The sequence below is a fragment of the Rhincodon typus genome, chromosome 11 (assembly GCF_021869965.1).
Source record: "Rhincodon typus isolate 14 chromosome 11, sRhiTyp1.1, whole genome shotgun sequence".
In the NCBI taxonomy this organism is placed as follows: domain Eukaryota; kingdom Metazoa; phylum Chordata; class Chondrichthyes; order Orectolobiformes; family Rhincodontidae; genus Rhincodon; species Rhincodon typus.
Window position 1 is genome coordinate 11805512 of NC_063342.1, and position 15149 is coordinate 11820660.

The window sequence follows — 15149 nt, forward strand, 5'->3', positions numbered from 1 at the left end:
ATGTTTGATGGCCTATAAACAATTCTTAGTGGCTTCCTATGGTGTTTCTTAACTTCAACTTAACATTTAACTTTTTCTGATTGAAGGTCCTCCCTCACTAATGTAGTGACACCATCTCTTATCGGCTTTACCACACCCTCTTTTCCTTTTAGTCAATCTTTATCAAATATCAAATATCAAATATCCTTGAACATTCAGTTCTCAGCCTTTGTCCATATGCAGCCACATCTCTGCAATGGCAATTATTACAACCATTTTATTCTACTTGTGCAATCAAGTCACATAACTTGTCTATGCTATGTGCATTCAGTTAGATAGCCTTCAATTCTGCCTTCATCATGTCATTCCATGTTTTGTCTCTATTTGATGCTGGGATTTTCATATGAATTTACAACTTTGCCACTTCCCATAACCAGCTGCTTTTTCTCTATCTGAATGACCTCATAGGTTCTCATTCCCCTCAAGGTAATTTAGACCCTACCTGAGAACACTAGCAAATATGCCTACAAGGATATTAATCCCAGTCCTGCTATTGTGTAACCTGTCAATTTGTACAGGTTCCACCTGCACCAGAAATCAAAAGCCTTTCCTCCTAAGACATTATTCTATCACTTATTAATTCACTCAATTTTCCAATTAGCTAGGATGTACCTACCAAGTCAGTGAAGGCTCAAAAGACAAATCTCTGTATCAACACAAATATCTTACAAGGTCAGACCTGTATTCTTGACAGTTTTAAACAAGGTGAAGCAATCTTATTGAATCTTACACACTTCTTACAGGACATGACAGGGCAGATATGGACAGGATGTTTCCCCTCAGTGGGTAGCATTCTCTGATGAACCATCACCCTCAACAGTAGGAACAAGACAGTGTCAAGGGATGGCTGTGCTACCTACGAGATATCTTGTGCTATTTGGCATTTATTTCCTCACTGGCTGCATGCTCCTAATCGGCAGCATGATCACTTCTCTAAACATAATATCCTTGTAGCTTTCCGAACCACAGTGACTTCAGCCGTCACTTGAATTGCAAAACCTGAGCTCAAATTTCTTCAACTGGTGCTATTTCCTACATGTGCTTCTCTAGGCCAACAGTAGATTTAAATAGTAAATGGACCTCAATAACTGATAGCATTGCCAAAGGAACAGATAGAAGGTTAAACTTAAAAATAGAATGAGATGTCAGGAAATTGGAAGACAAAAGTGATCTTAAGCACCGCCAAAAATAACCAAAATAAACACAAATAAAGCACATACCAGAAATGATACATGGGTTCTGTGCAATACTACATATCACATTGTTCCCATGGGAACAATCAGCTCAGTTAGGATTTCCTGTAGCTTCTGCTTTCTTTGAATCATCTCCTGGATGTAAAGGAAGCCTTGTTGTTCTCACTCAAATGGCCTGCTTCAACAACGAGACAGCAATGAAGGCCAAAAATCCTGTACAGTGGTTCGATTTTAGCTGTAGACATATACTTGTATCATGTAAAATGGATGTAACGTTCAAACAATGACAGTCAATTCATGTAAGTAGGTGGGGAAAGCTGGTTCTTGTAGCATCGCAACTCCATGGTAGCTCAATCAAGTGGCCATCGATTGCATGGAGACAAATAGTGGAGGCGTTTAGGAAAGGAGTTCTAGATAACGAGTGAAGCTGCGGATAGACAGATTAGTGAAGGAGGCAATTCATACACTTGCCTTTGTTGGTCAGTACAGAGTATACGAGTTGGGAGATCGTGTTGCGGCTGTACAGGACATTGGTTAGGCCACTTTTGGAATACTGCATTCAGTTTAGGTGTCCCTTCTCTTGGAAAGATGTTGTGAAACTTGAAAGGGTTCAGAAAAGATTTACAAGGTAGTTGCCAGGGTTGGAAGGTTTGAGCTATAGGGAGAGGCTGAATAGGTTGGGGCTATTTTCCCTAGAGTGCCAAAGAATGAGGGGTGAACTTATAGAAGTTTAGAAAATAATGAGGGGCATGGATACCTGAATAGCAAGGGTTTTAAGGGATATGGGCCAAATTCTGGCAAATGGGACTAGATTAATGTAGAATTTCATCTGGTCACCATGGATGAGTTGGACTGAAGGGTCTGTTTCTGTTCTATACAATTCTATGACTGTACCTGGATGTTCGAAGATATGCTAGCTAATGGTTGTTGTGGAGATGGGTGACTGAAATGCACACAAGTCAGAGAATGAGCAAAGCATAGTTAAAGGAGTCAGATTCAGAATGAAGAAGTGGCAAGGTGATACCCAAAAGATGAAGGCACGAGATCATGAAAAGATGACCAGCTTAAACTGGAGGTACTCGGGGATTAGGACCCATTGTTGCTCAGTAATAATAGGGATGATAAATGAGCAGGATCTAATGTGCAATAGGATTTGAGCTTCAAAGTAGAAAGGACAACATTTTCTACACTTTCATCTGTTAAAGATGTTCGTACAATTTCATAAAATTTGTAATTTAGTAATTTTTACATTTAAAGATCCTTTATAATACCTTGCATTTGGGTTTCTGCTTTTGTTAATCTAAACAAAAAGTTAATACGCAGGTACAGCATCCAATTAGTAAAACAAATGGTCTGTTAGCATTTATTACAAACCCATTGGAGTTGCCTTGGTGAAACCTTTCTGGAAGTATCTGCATATTCACTCCACTTATCCAAGGAAGAATTTACTTTTTGCAGGAGAATGAACTAGTCTAATTTCTGGGAAGAAGGATTATCATTATGAGAGATTGCAAGGATGAGGCTTACATTTCTTGAATTTAGAAGAATGAGAGGTGACCAAATTGAAAAATAAAAAAAATTCTTAAATGGCTTGACAGGATAGTTGCTGGGAAGACATTTTTCTGCTTCAGAGTCTAAACTGGTAGCTACAATTTCCAAAGAAGCTGTCAGCTATCTACATGAGCACAAATTTCTTCATTCAAATGCTTCACAAGTTTTGTAATTCTCTATCCTGCAGTGTTGTGGATATGTCAGTTTGAGCATATTCAAAACAGAGATATATTTATCTTTAAGTACGATGAGATTTGAAAGATATGGAGTGCAGAAACTTGGAGGTGAGGTTGTAAATCTGTCATAATCTTAGTGAATGGTGGAGCATGCTTGAAGGACAGATTTCTATTTATGTTTTAAATTTTAGCCGTTAATTTGTCTTGTAGGTTTTAGTTCAATGTCAACTCCTTTAATTCAAGGCTAAGTTTATGGGCAATGTCACCACTTGCTACAGAATGGCAATTTGCGAGTATGAAAGGCATGAGGTTGAATGTGTCAAAAAGTAGTATCCACTGCACTGAAATTCATTCCCAGCAGGAAACAAGTAACCAGACTACAACGATTTTTTAAATTAAATTAAATTAAATTTTAAACTAATTGGATAAATTCAGAAAACGTCTAAGTTCCTTGCCAATCAGTACTTCTGGTGATTGCAAAAGACTCTGGCCTCTATACAGGTGCAGTTCAACTTGGTCTGACAATTATCAACCTTCTTTTCAATGATGCCTCTCTTAGCTAAGATATTTACAGACTGTTTACGATTGCTGCTGTATGTACTGTTAACTTAAAATTTAATATTATGCTAGCATGACATCATGGGTGTAACTGCACCTACATGACACTACAGATACACAAGCAGATGGATCATGGGGGCTGCCATTTTAGCATTAGGACAAACACTTAAATCAAATCAATACCCTGGGGCCTGGCTAAGCTATTCAAAATGAATAGATATCAAAGTTGTGCCACATTCCGTTTTAAATGGTTGGACACTTAAATAATCAGAGGACATCCTCACCTTCAATAAAGCAAAATATAAGGTCTTGAAACAATGTTTAGCTAATCAAGTGATGATCAAGTTTCTCCTGACAAGACCAATCATTGCAGAAGCCAGATTTTTAGGCAATTTCACAGATTCCACATGGCAAGACAGCAGAAAGGTAGCTAAATTGTTGGCTTCAGATCCAAAAATAAGTTAAAGGGCAGTTGTCAGAACGTCAGCTGATCCACAGCACCAGATTCCAGGAATGCAAAAACATCTCAAACAATAACTAAGAGATAGTAAGAACTGCAGATGCTGGAGTCAGAGACAACACAGCAGGCCAGGCAGCATCAGAGGAGCAGAAAAGTTGACGTTTCAGGTCAGGTCTCTTCTTCAGTAATGGGGAGTGGAAAGGACGCTAAGAAAGAAAGAACGAAAGAAAGAGAGAAAGAGAGAGAAGGGGTGGGGCTGGGGATGGTAGGTGGGATGATGATAGGTGAATGCAGGTAGGCAGTGGTGGGGATTGGTCAGTGAGGTGGGAGAGATGATGGGCAGGTTGTGTCAGGCCAAGGAGATGGGGATGAGAGGGAGGGTTGGTCATGGGAGGCGGCTGGGGGTGGGGAGATTTTGAAACTGGTAAAATCCACATTTAGGCTACTGGGCTGTAGGCTCCCCAGTGGAATATGAAGTGCTGCTCCTCCAGTTTGCAGTGGCGTCATTGTGACACTGGAGGAAGCCCAGGATGGACATGTCACACAGGTAGTGGGAGGGGGGAGTTGAAATGGTTCGTGACTGGAAGGTATTGTCGTTTGTCGCAAACTAAGTGCAGGTGCTCTACAAAGCGGTCTCACTGATGTAGAGGAGGCCACATCGGGAGCACTGGATGCAATAGACCACGTTGACAGGTGTGAGCCTCTGTCTAATGTGGAAGGTTTGTTGGTGCCTTGAATGGAGTTGAGGGGGAAGGTGTAGGGGCAAGTGAAGCACTTTTTGCGGTTGCAGGGAAAGGTGCTGGGGGTGGTGGGGCTAGTGGGAGGGTGGAGTGGACAGGGGAGTCATGGAGAGAGCAGTCCCCATGAAAGGCAGATAGGGGTTTTGTAACCACTGAAAGTGCTACACCTTGCAAAGAATATCTCAAACAATAACTGGTGAGTTTTGGTCCATTGCTTGTGGTGGTGGCCAAATTTCACTTCTGTACAGTAGGGGAAAAGTTACATCATTGGACCAGTAATCCATTAATTAACCAGAAATACAGTTCAAATCTCCTGACAACAGCTTGGGCACTTAAATAATTTAATTATATTAAGTCATATTCGCCAGCAGTTATGGTCTGTGTTCAACTGTATTGAACCCATCGAATTGGCTTAAAACCTAATATAGCCTAATTAGATGTCCCTGCATACAGTTAACAGCAAACAGACCCATATCTATGAACACACACACACACACACACACACACACACACACACACACACACACTTGTTGATTACAACAATCCTGATAATATAGCTTTCCAAGTTCCTTATCAACTGACCAACTAACATATCTTGTTTAAAGTTTGATCCTCTGGTATAAACATTGCTTTTTCACATGCCTGGGCTATTTGTTCTATTTTCAGGATTAAGTCCTTTTTATCGTGCTTGCTTCATCAAGAGTTTCAGGGCTGTTTTTCTCTCCTTACTGTCAAATCAAAAAACTAGTCTACTTGTAGAGAAATTTGACTGCCTCCCCTCACATGAATTCTGTGTTCTGCAGCAGCAGGACTATGGTAGAACAGGCTGGAATCAGACACCATCCCAATTAGTTTTCAACTCTACAGGAACTGAAGCCAGAGTTTAACTTAAATAAAACAAATTTCTAAGACCAGAAACAAAAATAAATTGCTAGAGTAGCTCAACTAGTCTGGCAGTATCCGTGGCAAGAAAACAGTTAACGTTTTGAGTCCAGTATGACTATTTATTACAAAATATACAGGAACAGGAAGAAGCCATTCAGCCACATGAAGCTGTCCAGTCAAGTAACATCTTGCGAAAAAGACAAGGCTTCTCTCAAAGCATAAGGATCATCATTGTTGCTCACAGCACCTCCTCAAAGGCAAAGGATGGACATTAAATGCTAGTTTTACTGATGGTATGACAACAAATGAATAAATAATAAAATAAACTTCAAGAGTCATAGCAAATGCAATATTTGAGAAAGGAAATGAGAGGCAAAGAGACTGTCTGCAAACAGAATGGCAGTTAACATTAAAAGGAAATCAAAAATCTTCTACCAAAACAAATTGCAATCAGATAGTAAAAGTTGAAGTAGGTCCTATTAGAGACAAAGAAATTGGTATATACTTAGAGATGCAGGGCAAGGCTAGAATACTTACATTACTTTGTATTAGTGTTTACTAAGGAAGTGAATGTTGACAGAATATCACAAGTAGTGGAAATGGCAGACAGATGGTGTGAAAATTAATTGTCAGTCTTTCCAATACATCACTCCTATAAATAGAGCTCATAAGTTACGCGTGTTCAGAGAGCTTGCATCGCAGGTTTCTAAAGGAGGTGGAGACAGACTGACTAGCCATAAATTTTCAATTTCCTCTGCATATGGTGGAGGGGATTGTAAGGTGACAGCTTTGTCTGCCCCACAGAGAGTCAACACAGTCTTGATGGCCAAATGGCCTCCTGTGCTGTGATGTTTCCGTGGAATTAACAGAGAGACAACGTTTGACGGGCTGGGTCTACAGTGCGTGCAAAACAAAATACCAATAGATGCTTGAGGACAATCTTCCAATCCCAAAGTATTGCTGTTGAGTTTCTTGTACCCCTGTTCCACTTACACTTGTGCACTACAATGGGAGTACTGAAGTCTACTGGATAATTTTTTTTTGGGGGGGCGTTGAGGACAGGGGGAGTGGGTGTAGAGCAAGCAAGCACTATATGAGAATTAATTTCAACTTCTCATAGAAGCATAATAATATCCTTCTACTTCCCAATGTCTAACCTGGGTGAAACGATTATTTAAATGACATTTTTGTTGAAGAACTGTCTCTGCCAGTGTTTCTCCCCCAATCTCATAAGACCAGCAACACAACTTTAATTTGAAGGCATTTCACAACCCCAACAGCCGTGATAATAACTATGTGTCAGGGGTCAAGAGTACAGGGTAAGCTGAGAAATGACAGTTGTGGAGCAGGCAGAATCAGGTCAACCTTTTGACATGGGGCATGCGACATCCCCACTGCAAGCATTTCTTTCTGTGACACAACTGAGAGTCACACCTTTTGTCAACATTTAAGAGTGAAGTTGCATAAGTAAACATTACAAATCGCTGTTACCAGGGCAGCAAAGACTTTAGTTTGCCAAGGTAGAAGTGGAATGTATTGTATCTACAAAACTAAGTGAAATCACCTCCTCTCACCCACGCTCCTGCAAGAATGTGATCCCTTACTCCCAATTCCGCCGCCTCCACCACATCTGCTCCCAAGATGGAGTGTTCCACTCCCAGACATTCCAGATATCCTCCTACTTCAAGGACCACAACTCCACCCCCCCCCGTTGATCGAAAATGCCCTCAACTACTTCTCTTGCATTTCCCATGCTTCTGCCCTCAAATCCCCTCCCCCCCAAAACAAAAATAAGGACAGAGTTCCCCGGTCCTCACATACCACCCCACCAACCTCCACATCCAGCGCATTGTCTTCCACCACCTGCAATTCGAGCCTACCACTAAAGAGATATTTCCCTCCCCACCTCTATCTGCCTTTCTACAGGTGCTACACCTGCCCTTACACATCCCCTCTCACCTCCATCTAAGGCCCAAGACAAACTTTCCATATTCGACAGGGGTTCACCTGTACATTCTCCAACCTGATAGACTCTTCTGAGGAAGAGTCACCGGACTCGAAATGTTAACTCTGACTTTTTCTTCACAGATGCTGCCAGACCTGCTGAGCTTTATCAGCAACTTCTGTTTTTATTCCTGATTTACAGCATCCGCAGTTCTTCCTGTTTTTACTTGGTCCACTGTATCCTTTGCTCCCGATGTGGCCTCCTCTATATCGGTGAAACCAAGCGCAGTGACTGATTCGCAGAGCATCTGCGCTCTGTACACTATAATCAACACCACCTTCTGGTTGCCAACCATTTTAACTCCCCCTCCCACTTCCATTTCCACTGTGACATGTCCATCCTGGGCCTCCTGCAGTGCCACAATGACGCCACACACAAACTGGAGGAACAACACCTCATATTCCATCTCAGAAGCCTACAGCCTGATGGCCTGATCATAGAATTCATCAGTTTCAAAATCTCCCCACACCCGGCCTCATCCCATGTCCAACTCTCCTGTAATCCTCGACTACTTAACCTGACACAACTTGTCCATTTTCTTTCCTACCTATCTGCATCCCCCTTTCCACTGGCCAATCTCCACTACCCCTACCTGCATTCACCTATCACTGTGCCACTTACCTTCCCCTTCCCCCAGCCCCCACCCCATCCCTCCCCCTTCCCCAGTCCTGAAGGGTCCTGACCTGAAACGTTGACTCTCCTGCCCCTCTGATGCTGCCTGACCTGCTGTGTTCCTCCAGCTCCACATTGCATTGACTCTTACACCAGCATCTACAGTTCTTGCTATCCCCACAACTACAAGTGACCTCTCTTATAGCAACTTAAATCAAATATTCATTCCAAAGAATTTTAGTTTTGGAAATAAGGCAATGCAGAATGATTTTTATCACTAACAAAAGGACATACATCAGGAGTTACTGACATTGTTCTCACTTCTATTAACCTATAAATCTTGATTAGGAGTTTCCACAGTTGTACATTTTTTAATGCAGAAAATTGCAGAATGTTTAAATACAATTCTATCCAAAAGAAATCAAATTTCTTGATCTTTTGCACTAGTTTAAAAAAAAGTGTCAGAGAATGGTTATACAACAGAAATAGGCAATTTTCATTCATCAAGACCCTACTAACGCAGAGACAATTTCAGCTAGGTGACTCTGCACCTTCAACCCATGAACCTGCAAATTTTCCAATGCCTTTTTAAAGCCATGATTGAATTTGCTTTCACCATACTGTCAGGCAATTCCTTCCAAAACTCAAATCACTTTGTGCTTTAAAGGAGTACCATAGAAACTTATCCATTCTAGCGATGTAACTACCTTCAGGGGTGAACAGCATTCTTGTAGATATTTACAGCTCCCTCAAGCAAGCACAGTTGGATGGATGGCTGGTTTGCGACACAGATTAATACCAATAGCGTGGGTTCAATTCCCACACTGCCCGAGGTTACCACCAAGGACTATCCTTCTCAACCTTGAGCTATGAGACATGGCAACCCTCAGGTTAGACTACCACCAGCTGTTTCTCTCTAATGAGGGAGTAGCCCTATGGTCTGGTACGATTATGGCGACTTCACTTCAAAGCGCATTGGATGGACTAGCATTTCAGGCCAAACTCCTGTATTATCAAAGTTCTTCACAATTTCCCTATTGTTTATAAATCCCAAGATTATATTTGCTTTAATAGTCACCTTCACATCTGGCCTGCCAACCTCTTATTTCTGCAGATATACCCCAGTCTGGTCTGCTCCTGCACACCTTAAAGATTTGTGAAAAATGTGAATAAATAAAATAAAACAAAGAACAAATCACTTCCCATGTTTCTGCATTAAATTTTCATTTCTTTTTGTTTAATTTGTTCTTGGGATGTGGGCATTGCTGCCTGGGCCAGCATTTATTGCCTGCCCCAATTACCCTGGTGGAGGTACTTGCAAGCTGCTTTCTTGAGCAGCTATTAGTTCTGAACAGTCCTACAGTGTCCCACCCACTTCTCCTGACTCTGCCCTCATGAAATCTATCACCATTATCATCATAGTTCACAATATTATGTTGGAAGCCAGTCCAGTCACAACACTGGCCACATCCCAAAACTGAATGAACCACCATTGCAAATTTCTGCAAATGCTTCCCATTTGCTCTTAAATTCATGCCAGTTATTTTGACACAAGGAGATTGAAAGGAACATTAATAATGAATTTGAGTATAATTTCTTTTTAATTAATTAAAACACAATGTTAATATTAGCAAACTAGAAAATAGTTTTATATACATAATCATTCTCAGTTATTTAAAGTTTGGCTTCTCGTCAATAAGTATACTGATTAAAATGCTTCTTTTTTTTTTGAGATGATCACATTCAGCTCTATTAAACTGTACCAAATTACCAAAAACAAATCAAGGAATGCTATTCGAAGCAAAAATATTTTAAAAGTTATGTTTCAAACTGAGTGGACTGTTTTGTAGCAAATTTTACATTCAGTGATAAGTAAACGTGCGAACTTGGGTTAAAACCCTAGCTCACAACTAGTGCAGCTTGTGGCATAATGCCAATTTCTGTTGAAAGAGAGAAAACTATCCTCAGGCTGTCTCTATTTCTGGAGGTTGCATAAATCATTATTTCAATAGGATTGATCTTTCAACATCAGCAACTGGAAATATTTTACTGAATTCGGCTAATTAAAAGCCCACACAAGTTTCACTTTGGGAGGTCAGCCCAAGTTGATGCATTGCTCAACATGGTACTTGTTAGTATGCAGCTGTTTACTGAGCTGAATTTATGAGATTTTGTGCAAATCTGAGAGATACTGTGTTTATTCTATTCTAAACTTGCTGAATGCCATATGTTGTTGATTGAATTGATGGTAGTTCATCCCATTCCATCATTTTCCATTTACCCATTTCTCTGTCCAAAACCCTTATCCCAAGTATATTATTTATCAACCTAGCTAGATAATTTATGGTAGGATGTAGGTCATATTGGGAAGGTACTTGTATTTAGTTCTGTTATGTTTAAAAATTAATTAGAAATTGTGCAAACCTAATTGGGTAAAAGGATTTCAAGAGCTTATATCCCTGGCTGATTGGATGCATAGCAGCTAGAGGAATGCTCATTTTGCTTTTAGGATGTAGATTGTTTAAACAAAAAAAGAATTTGAAACACAAAAAATTGAATGTTAGATTTTTCAACTATGCAACAGACGCAAGTTTTTGGGAGGTTGACCGTAGTCTGTATCGAATATTGAAGCACTTCAAATTAGTAATTAGAGTAACTTGTTAGATACTGTGGTGATAGTAGGAACTGCCGATGCTGGAGTCTGAGATAACAAGGTGTAGAGCTGGATAAACACAGCAGGCCAGGCAGCATCAGAACAGCAGGAAAGCTGACGTTTCGGGTCTGGAGCCTTCTTCAGAAAAATTGCAGTGGTTGGTTTCACTCTGCAATAATGTTAGTCTAGTATAATTATAAATTTTTTAACCTTCAAGATGCTCAAGTTGGTACATTTTTAATTCGTTCGTGGGCTGAGAACTTATTGCCCATCCCCAAATGCTCTTAAGAAGAGGTTGGTAAACCACAGCGTTGAACCGCTGCAGTCATTGTGATTAAGGTTATTCACATAGTGTAGTTTGGGAGTTCCAATATTCAGAAGTGACCAATGACGATGAAGGAACAAAGCAATAGTTTCAAGCCATGCCTATTTGGAGGGGATCCTGCACGTGGAGATTCCTTTAAGTCTAGCTGGTCTACAGACAGGAATAGAGCTATCTGCTGCTCATGGCAAATGGGCTTCTTGTCAGGGACATTGATGATAAGAGATGGAGAAAGGAGAAAGTTCTCAACTTCTCCTCCAATCTTAGTGCTGACAAGCCTAAGGTAACTTCAAACTTACCTGTAGTAAAAATCATTGGTCAAAAACAGATCTTGTTCAGGATTTCAGTGTTATAGTGACCAACTTTATAAATTGTGGACTAGCTTCATTGTATTAACTGTACTAATCACTTTATGTAACTAAAATAAGGCACTCAGTTGAATGATTGGTTGCATAACAGCTTTCCTTTTTCTCAAAAAATGCAACATAGCCACTCTGGAAATTGAACTGGGAACAGACTGGCACACTTTGAAGTGTCAAGAAAGAACTGTAAGCTAGGATGGCAGATTTGTAGGATTCTCATTAATATAGACATCGATGTTTCCTGTGATTAATGGCTCAAAAGGTGGACAAGGAACATGCTTCTGTTTCTTGTCTGCTTCCATGGCTAATTATTCCTGAAACAGGTCACTAGCCTGTTGCAGAAACTGAAGCTTGAATGGTAGCACTCCATGTCAATATTGCTAACGAGGAGACTCTTTTGCTCTTATAACCTGCTATTAGTGTATTGAAAGATTTATAGGTTGATACTCAATCTGTGTGACCACATTATGAACACACTTTTCTTGGTTTTCAAGTCCTAGAGCAGGACTCAAACCCAGAGCTCTAGTTCAGAGGCAGCAATGCTACTCACTGCGGAGAAGGGACTCCCTCATCAATATAACAGGGCAAAAATTTAAACATGACAAATAAATGCAATGGAAAAAGCTTGACAAAAATGTTAGAATATTACAGGAAGCACTACATTCAAGAAAAAAAAACATGCTTTCATACAATTATTTTAGTTCAGAACTAGTGACGTGAACTCTATCTCGATTTTAACAAAAGAATGGTGTACCATTTTCTCTTCTGCTTCCATTATGACTGGATGCTATGTGGGTGTTATGCGAGGAGCTCTTAGAACAGAGGATGTTGAAAATAAATTAATTTTCAGAGAACATCTACTTGACAATGTGGAGCATTTTAGACATGTATGTTTATAAACAATTACAAGAATAACTTGAAATAAAGAAAAAAGCAACACCACATACCCAAGCATCTATAAGGAACTACGATGTGGGGGTGCCCTTTACACTGCTTACGGCCCTTTTTACACCAGTTCTGGATTGTCACAGGTTGGTTGGCCTCAACAACATTTGTTATCTGCAAATCAGGATAAACCTAGGAGAGAAGAAAATCAATTTACAAACAATCTCAAAAGTAATAGTATCAAGCTCTGTAACCTTGCATTCAAGTCCTGATGGTCGTATTTCTGAATTGTTGAATATGTGATTTTCATTGTCACCGATTCTTTGGGACACAGGACAGGCTTTTTGCATGCCAAGAAACAACTTCGCCCTTGAAGCACAATTCATCAGAGACAACCTTTCCCTGTAAAATTGATTTGGTAGGCTACATATTTTCAAGGATCAACAGAACTAAACAATACTCTATATTCTGGGGCTTAGAGGAAAGAAATATGCATTCAGGCTAATTGACTGAAAATAAAATGCATTTAAGTTCAATAATGTCATAACTAGAATGAGGTTTCAGGTCATTTAAGAAAGAAATTTTAAATTGAACTTAAAATGGAAAATGTTTACTGTATAAATAAACCTCCATCTTAAGCGCCATAGCTTGTGCAAATAGAATTATACTACAGTATTCATTAAATAGAGTTAGTTACAGCCAAAAAATTTCCAATTGAGGGGAACCACACAAGTGTTCACTGGTTTATCATCTACAACTTACTCTAATCTCATTCGCCCATTCGTGTTCCAATTTAAATGCAATTATTTAACTTCCTTTTAAAACCATGTGTGGTAGAGATAAAGTCCGTGGCAGTGTTTCACATATACATATCTCCGAGATTTTTAATGTTGATTTTAGTCTTGAACTTTTAACCTCATTATCACCTTGCTAGTCAGTGAAAGGGACTATTTATCTCATCATAACATTCGATCCTTTAAGACTTCAAACTGGTCAACACCCCCCGCTTAACCTATTGTATCTTTATTAATATATTTCATCTCTGTGATAACATTTTAGCAATCTACACACTGAATTTAAACCATTATTATTTCCTTGTAATGGCATAACCAAAGCTGTGCAGAATACTCCAAATTCAGCCTGACTTGAGCACAAATTCAATACTAATTCCGTGCTCTACACTTCTGTATATATGACAGGACTCCGTAAAACATCCAGCTTCCACTGCCAACTTCACGATCTACATCGAATCTTCTACGCCAACTACAATTTTATCTTTGAAGTTGTTACTTCCTTTCCCAATTATTTTCAAAATACCTTGTTTCATTTTTCTATGCTATGGCCAAACCCTTCAATAGTTTTCAATAACCAAAATTTGCAATATTCAACCTAAATTTCAATATTCTTCCCTCAATTTTCAGAATGTCTGTGCACATACTTAAGAATCCTTGGATCTCAGACTCTCAATTCCCATATTTAAGATCCAAAACTTTCCTTTAATGTTGCATATCATGGCTAGCAACCATCTCTATCCATTTAACAGATTCCTTTCCATTGATGTATTTGTTTGACACTTAATGTGACATCAAGGGTTATGAGCTGTAAGCATGACCTAGACAAAGTGAAGATTCATTTATTATTTGCAGTAAAGGCTTGGTGACAAACATATTAAAGCATATTTAAGTGTATCACTGGCTTTCCTACTTTCCAAATTTGGCTCTGAATGACAGCTCATTCAGTTTGCTTTGAAACATGGGCAAATGTGTTCCAGAACCAGGCCTACTGGAAACCTGGTTGAAATTGACATGTCAAATTGAGTACTTACAACTACTCTGCCAGTTCAGACTGTATTACAGCTCAGTTACTAGAGGTGGGGGAAAAAAAAAATGTTGTTATCACACAATTCCATTAAGTCCTGACTACGAGCATTTTTAATCAAGGGAACAGAATGAAACATTCCTTGCTGTCAATTTTACACAAACCTATTACTATCTTTGTATGAATATTTCTTGGAAAGTCAATCAAACATTGCATTCAAAATTTGAAAAAAATATTTTCATTATACTTCATATATAAAGTTTGTTTTGACTGATTACTGGACTACTTTTTTCAAAACAAATGGGCGAGTTCTGTACTGAAATCCTCAGGAAAACTGAAACCACATCTTCATCCTGTTACTTTCAATATCAATATTAATGTTAAATGTGACTGTGAAAGTAAAAAGATCAAATGCTTAGAACGTCGCTATCTAGGTCCCATGCAGTTAATCATCATAAGCTAAACGCACCCTACAGAGGTACTTCAGTGTCGCACAGTACAATTTTTTTGTTGTTCTCTATTAGAGGAGCACAATGGAGTCCTTAAGAAGATAAGGTCAATAAATGTAACATTTTCTAGATGTTAAACAAGGCCAACCGTTTTACTGTAGAACATGAACTAAAAATGAACAAGATTGAACCAACATGACTAGCCCCACAAAATAAATACCAATGAAACTATATTGATGTAAAAAAATTCACTGATGAGTAACAAGACCATGTTGGCATAGTTTAAATTTTTTGGAATACATTAGAACGTGGCTAACACAACCAGCGATATTTTTGTCCACCACAAAATGCCTTTTGATAAAGTGGTGAGCCACCAACTGAGTGGCTTGCTAGGCCCTTTCAGAAGCCTTGCAAGGGCCAATTACATTGCTATGGTTGTGG

General features: G+C 39.4%; 1 protein-coding gene across 2 annotated transcripts in view; it reads right to left on the reverse strand.

Moving 5' to 3' along the window:
* Window positions 1–13076, reverse strand: part of appa (amyloid beta (A4) precursor protein a) — a 90021-nt gene extending 76945 nt beyond the window's left edge. For both annotated transcript variants that reach the window (XM_048602950.1, XM_048602949.1), the window contains exons 1-2: window positions 13069–13076; window positions 12504–12633 (exon numbers count right to left, since the gene is read on the reverse strand). In XM_048602950.1, coding sequence (XP_048458907.1) covers window positions 12504–12633; window positions 13069–13074 — 136 coding nt within the window. In that variant the 5' untranslated portion in view covers window positions 13075–13076. The remainder of the gene's footprint in view (window positions 1–12503; window positions 12634–13068) is intronic.
* Between the last annotated feature and the right edge of the window lie 2073 nt (window positions 13077–15149).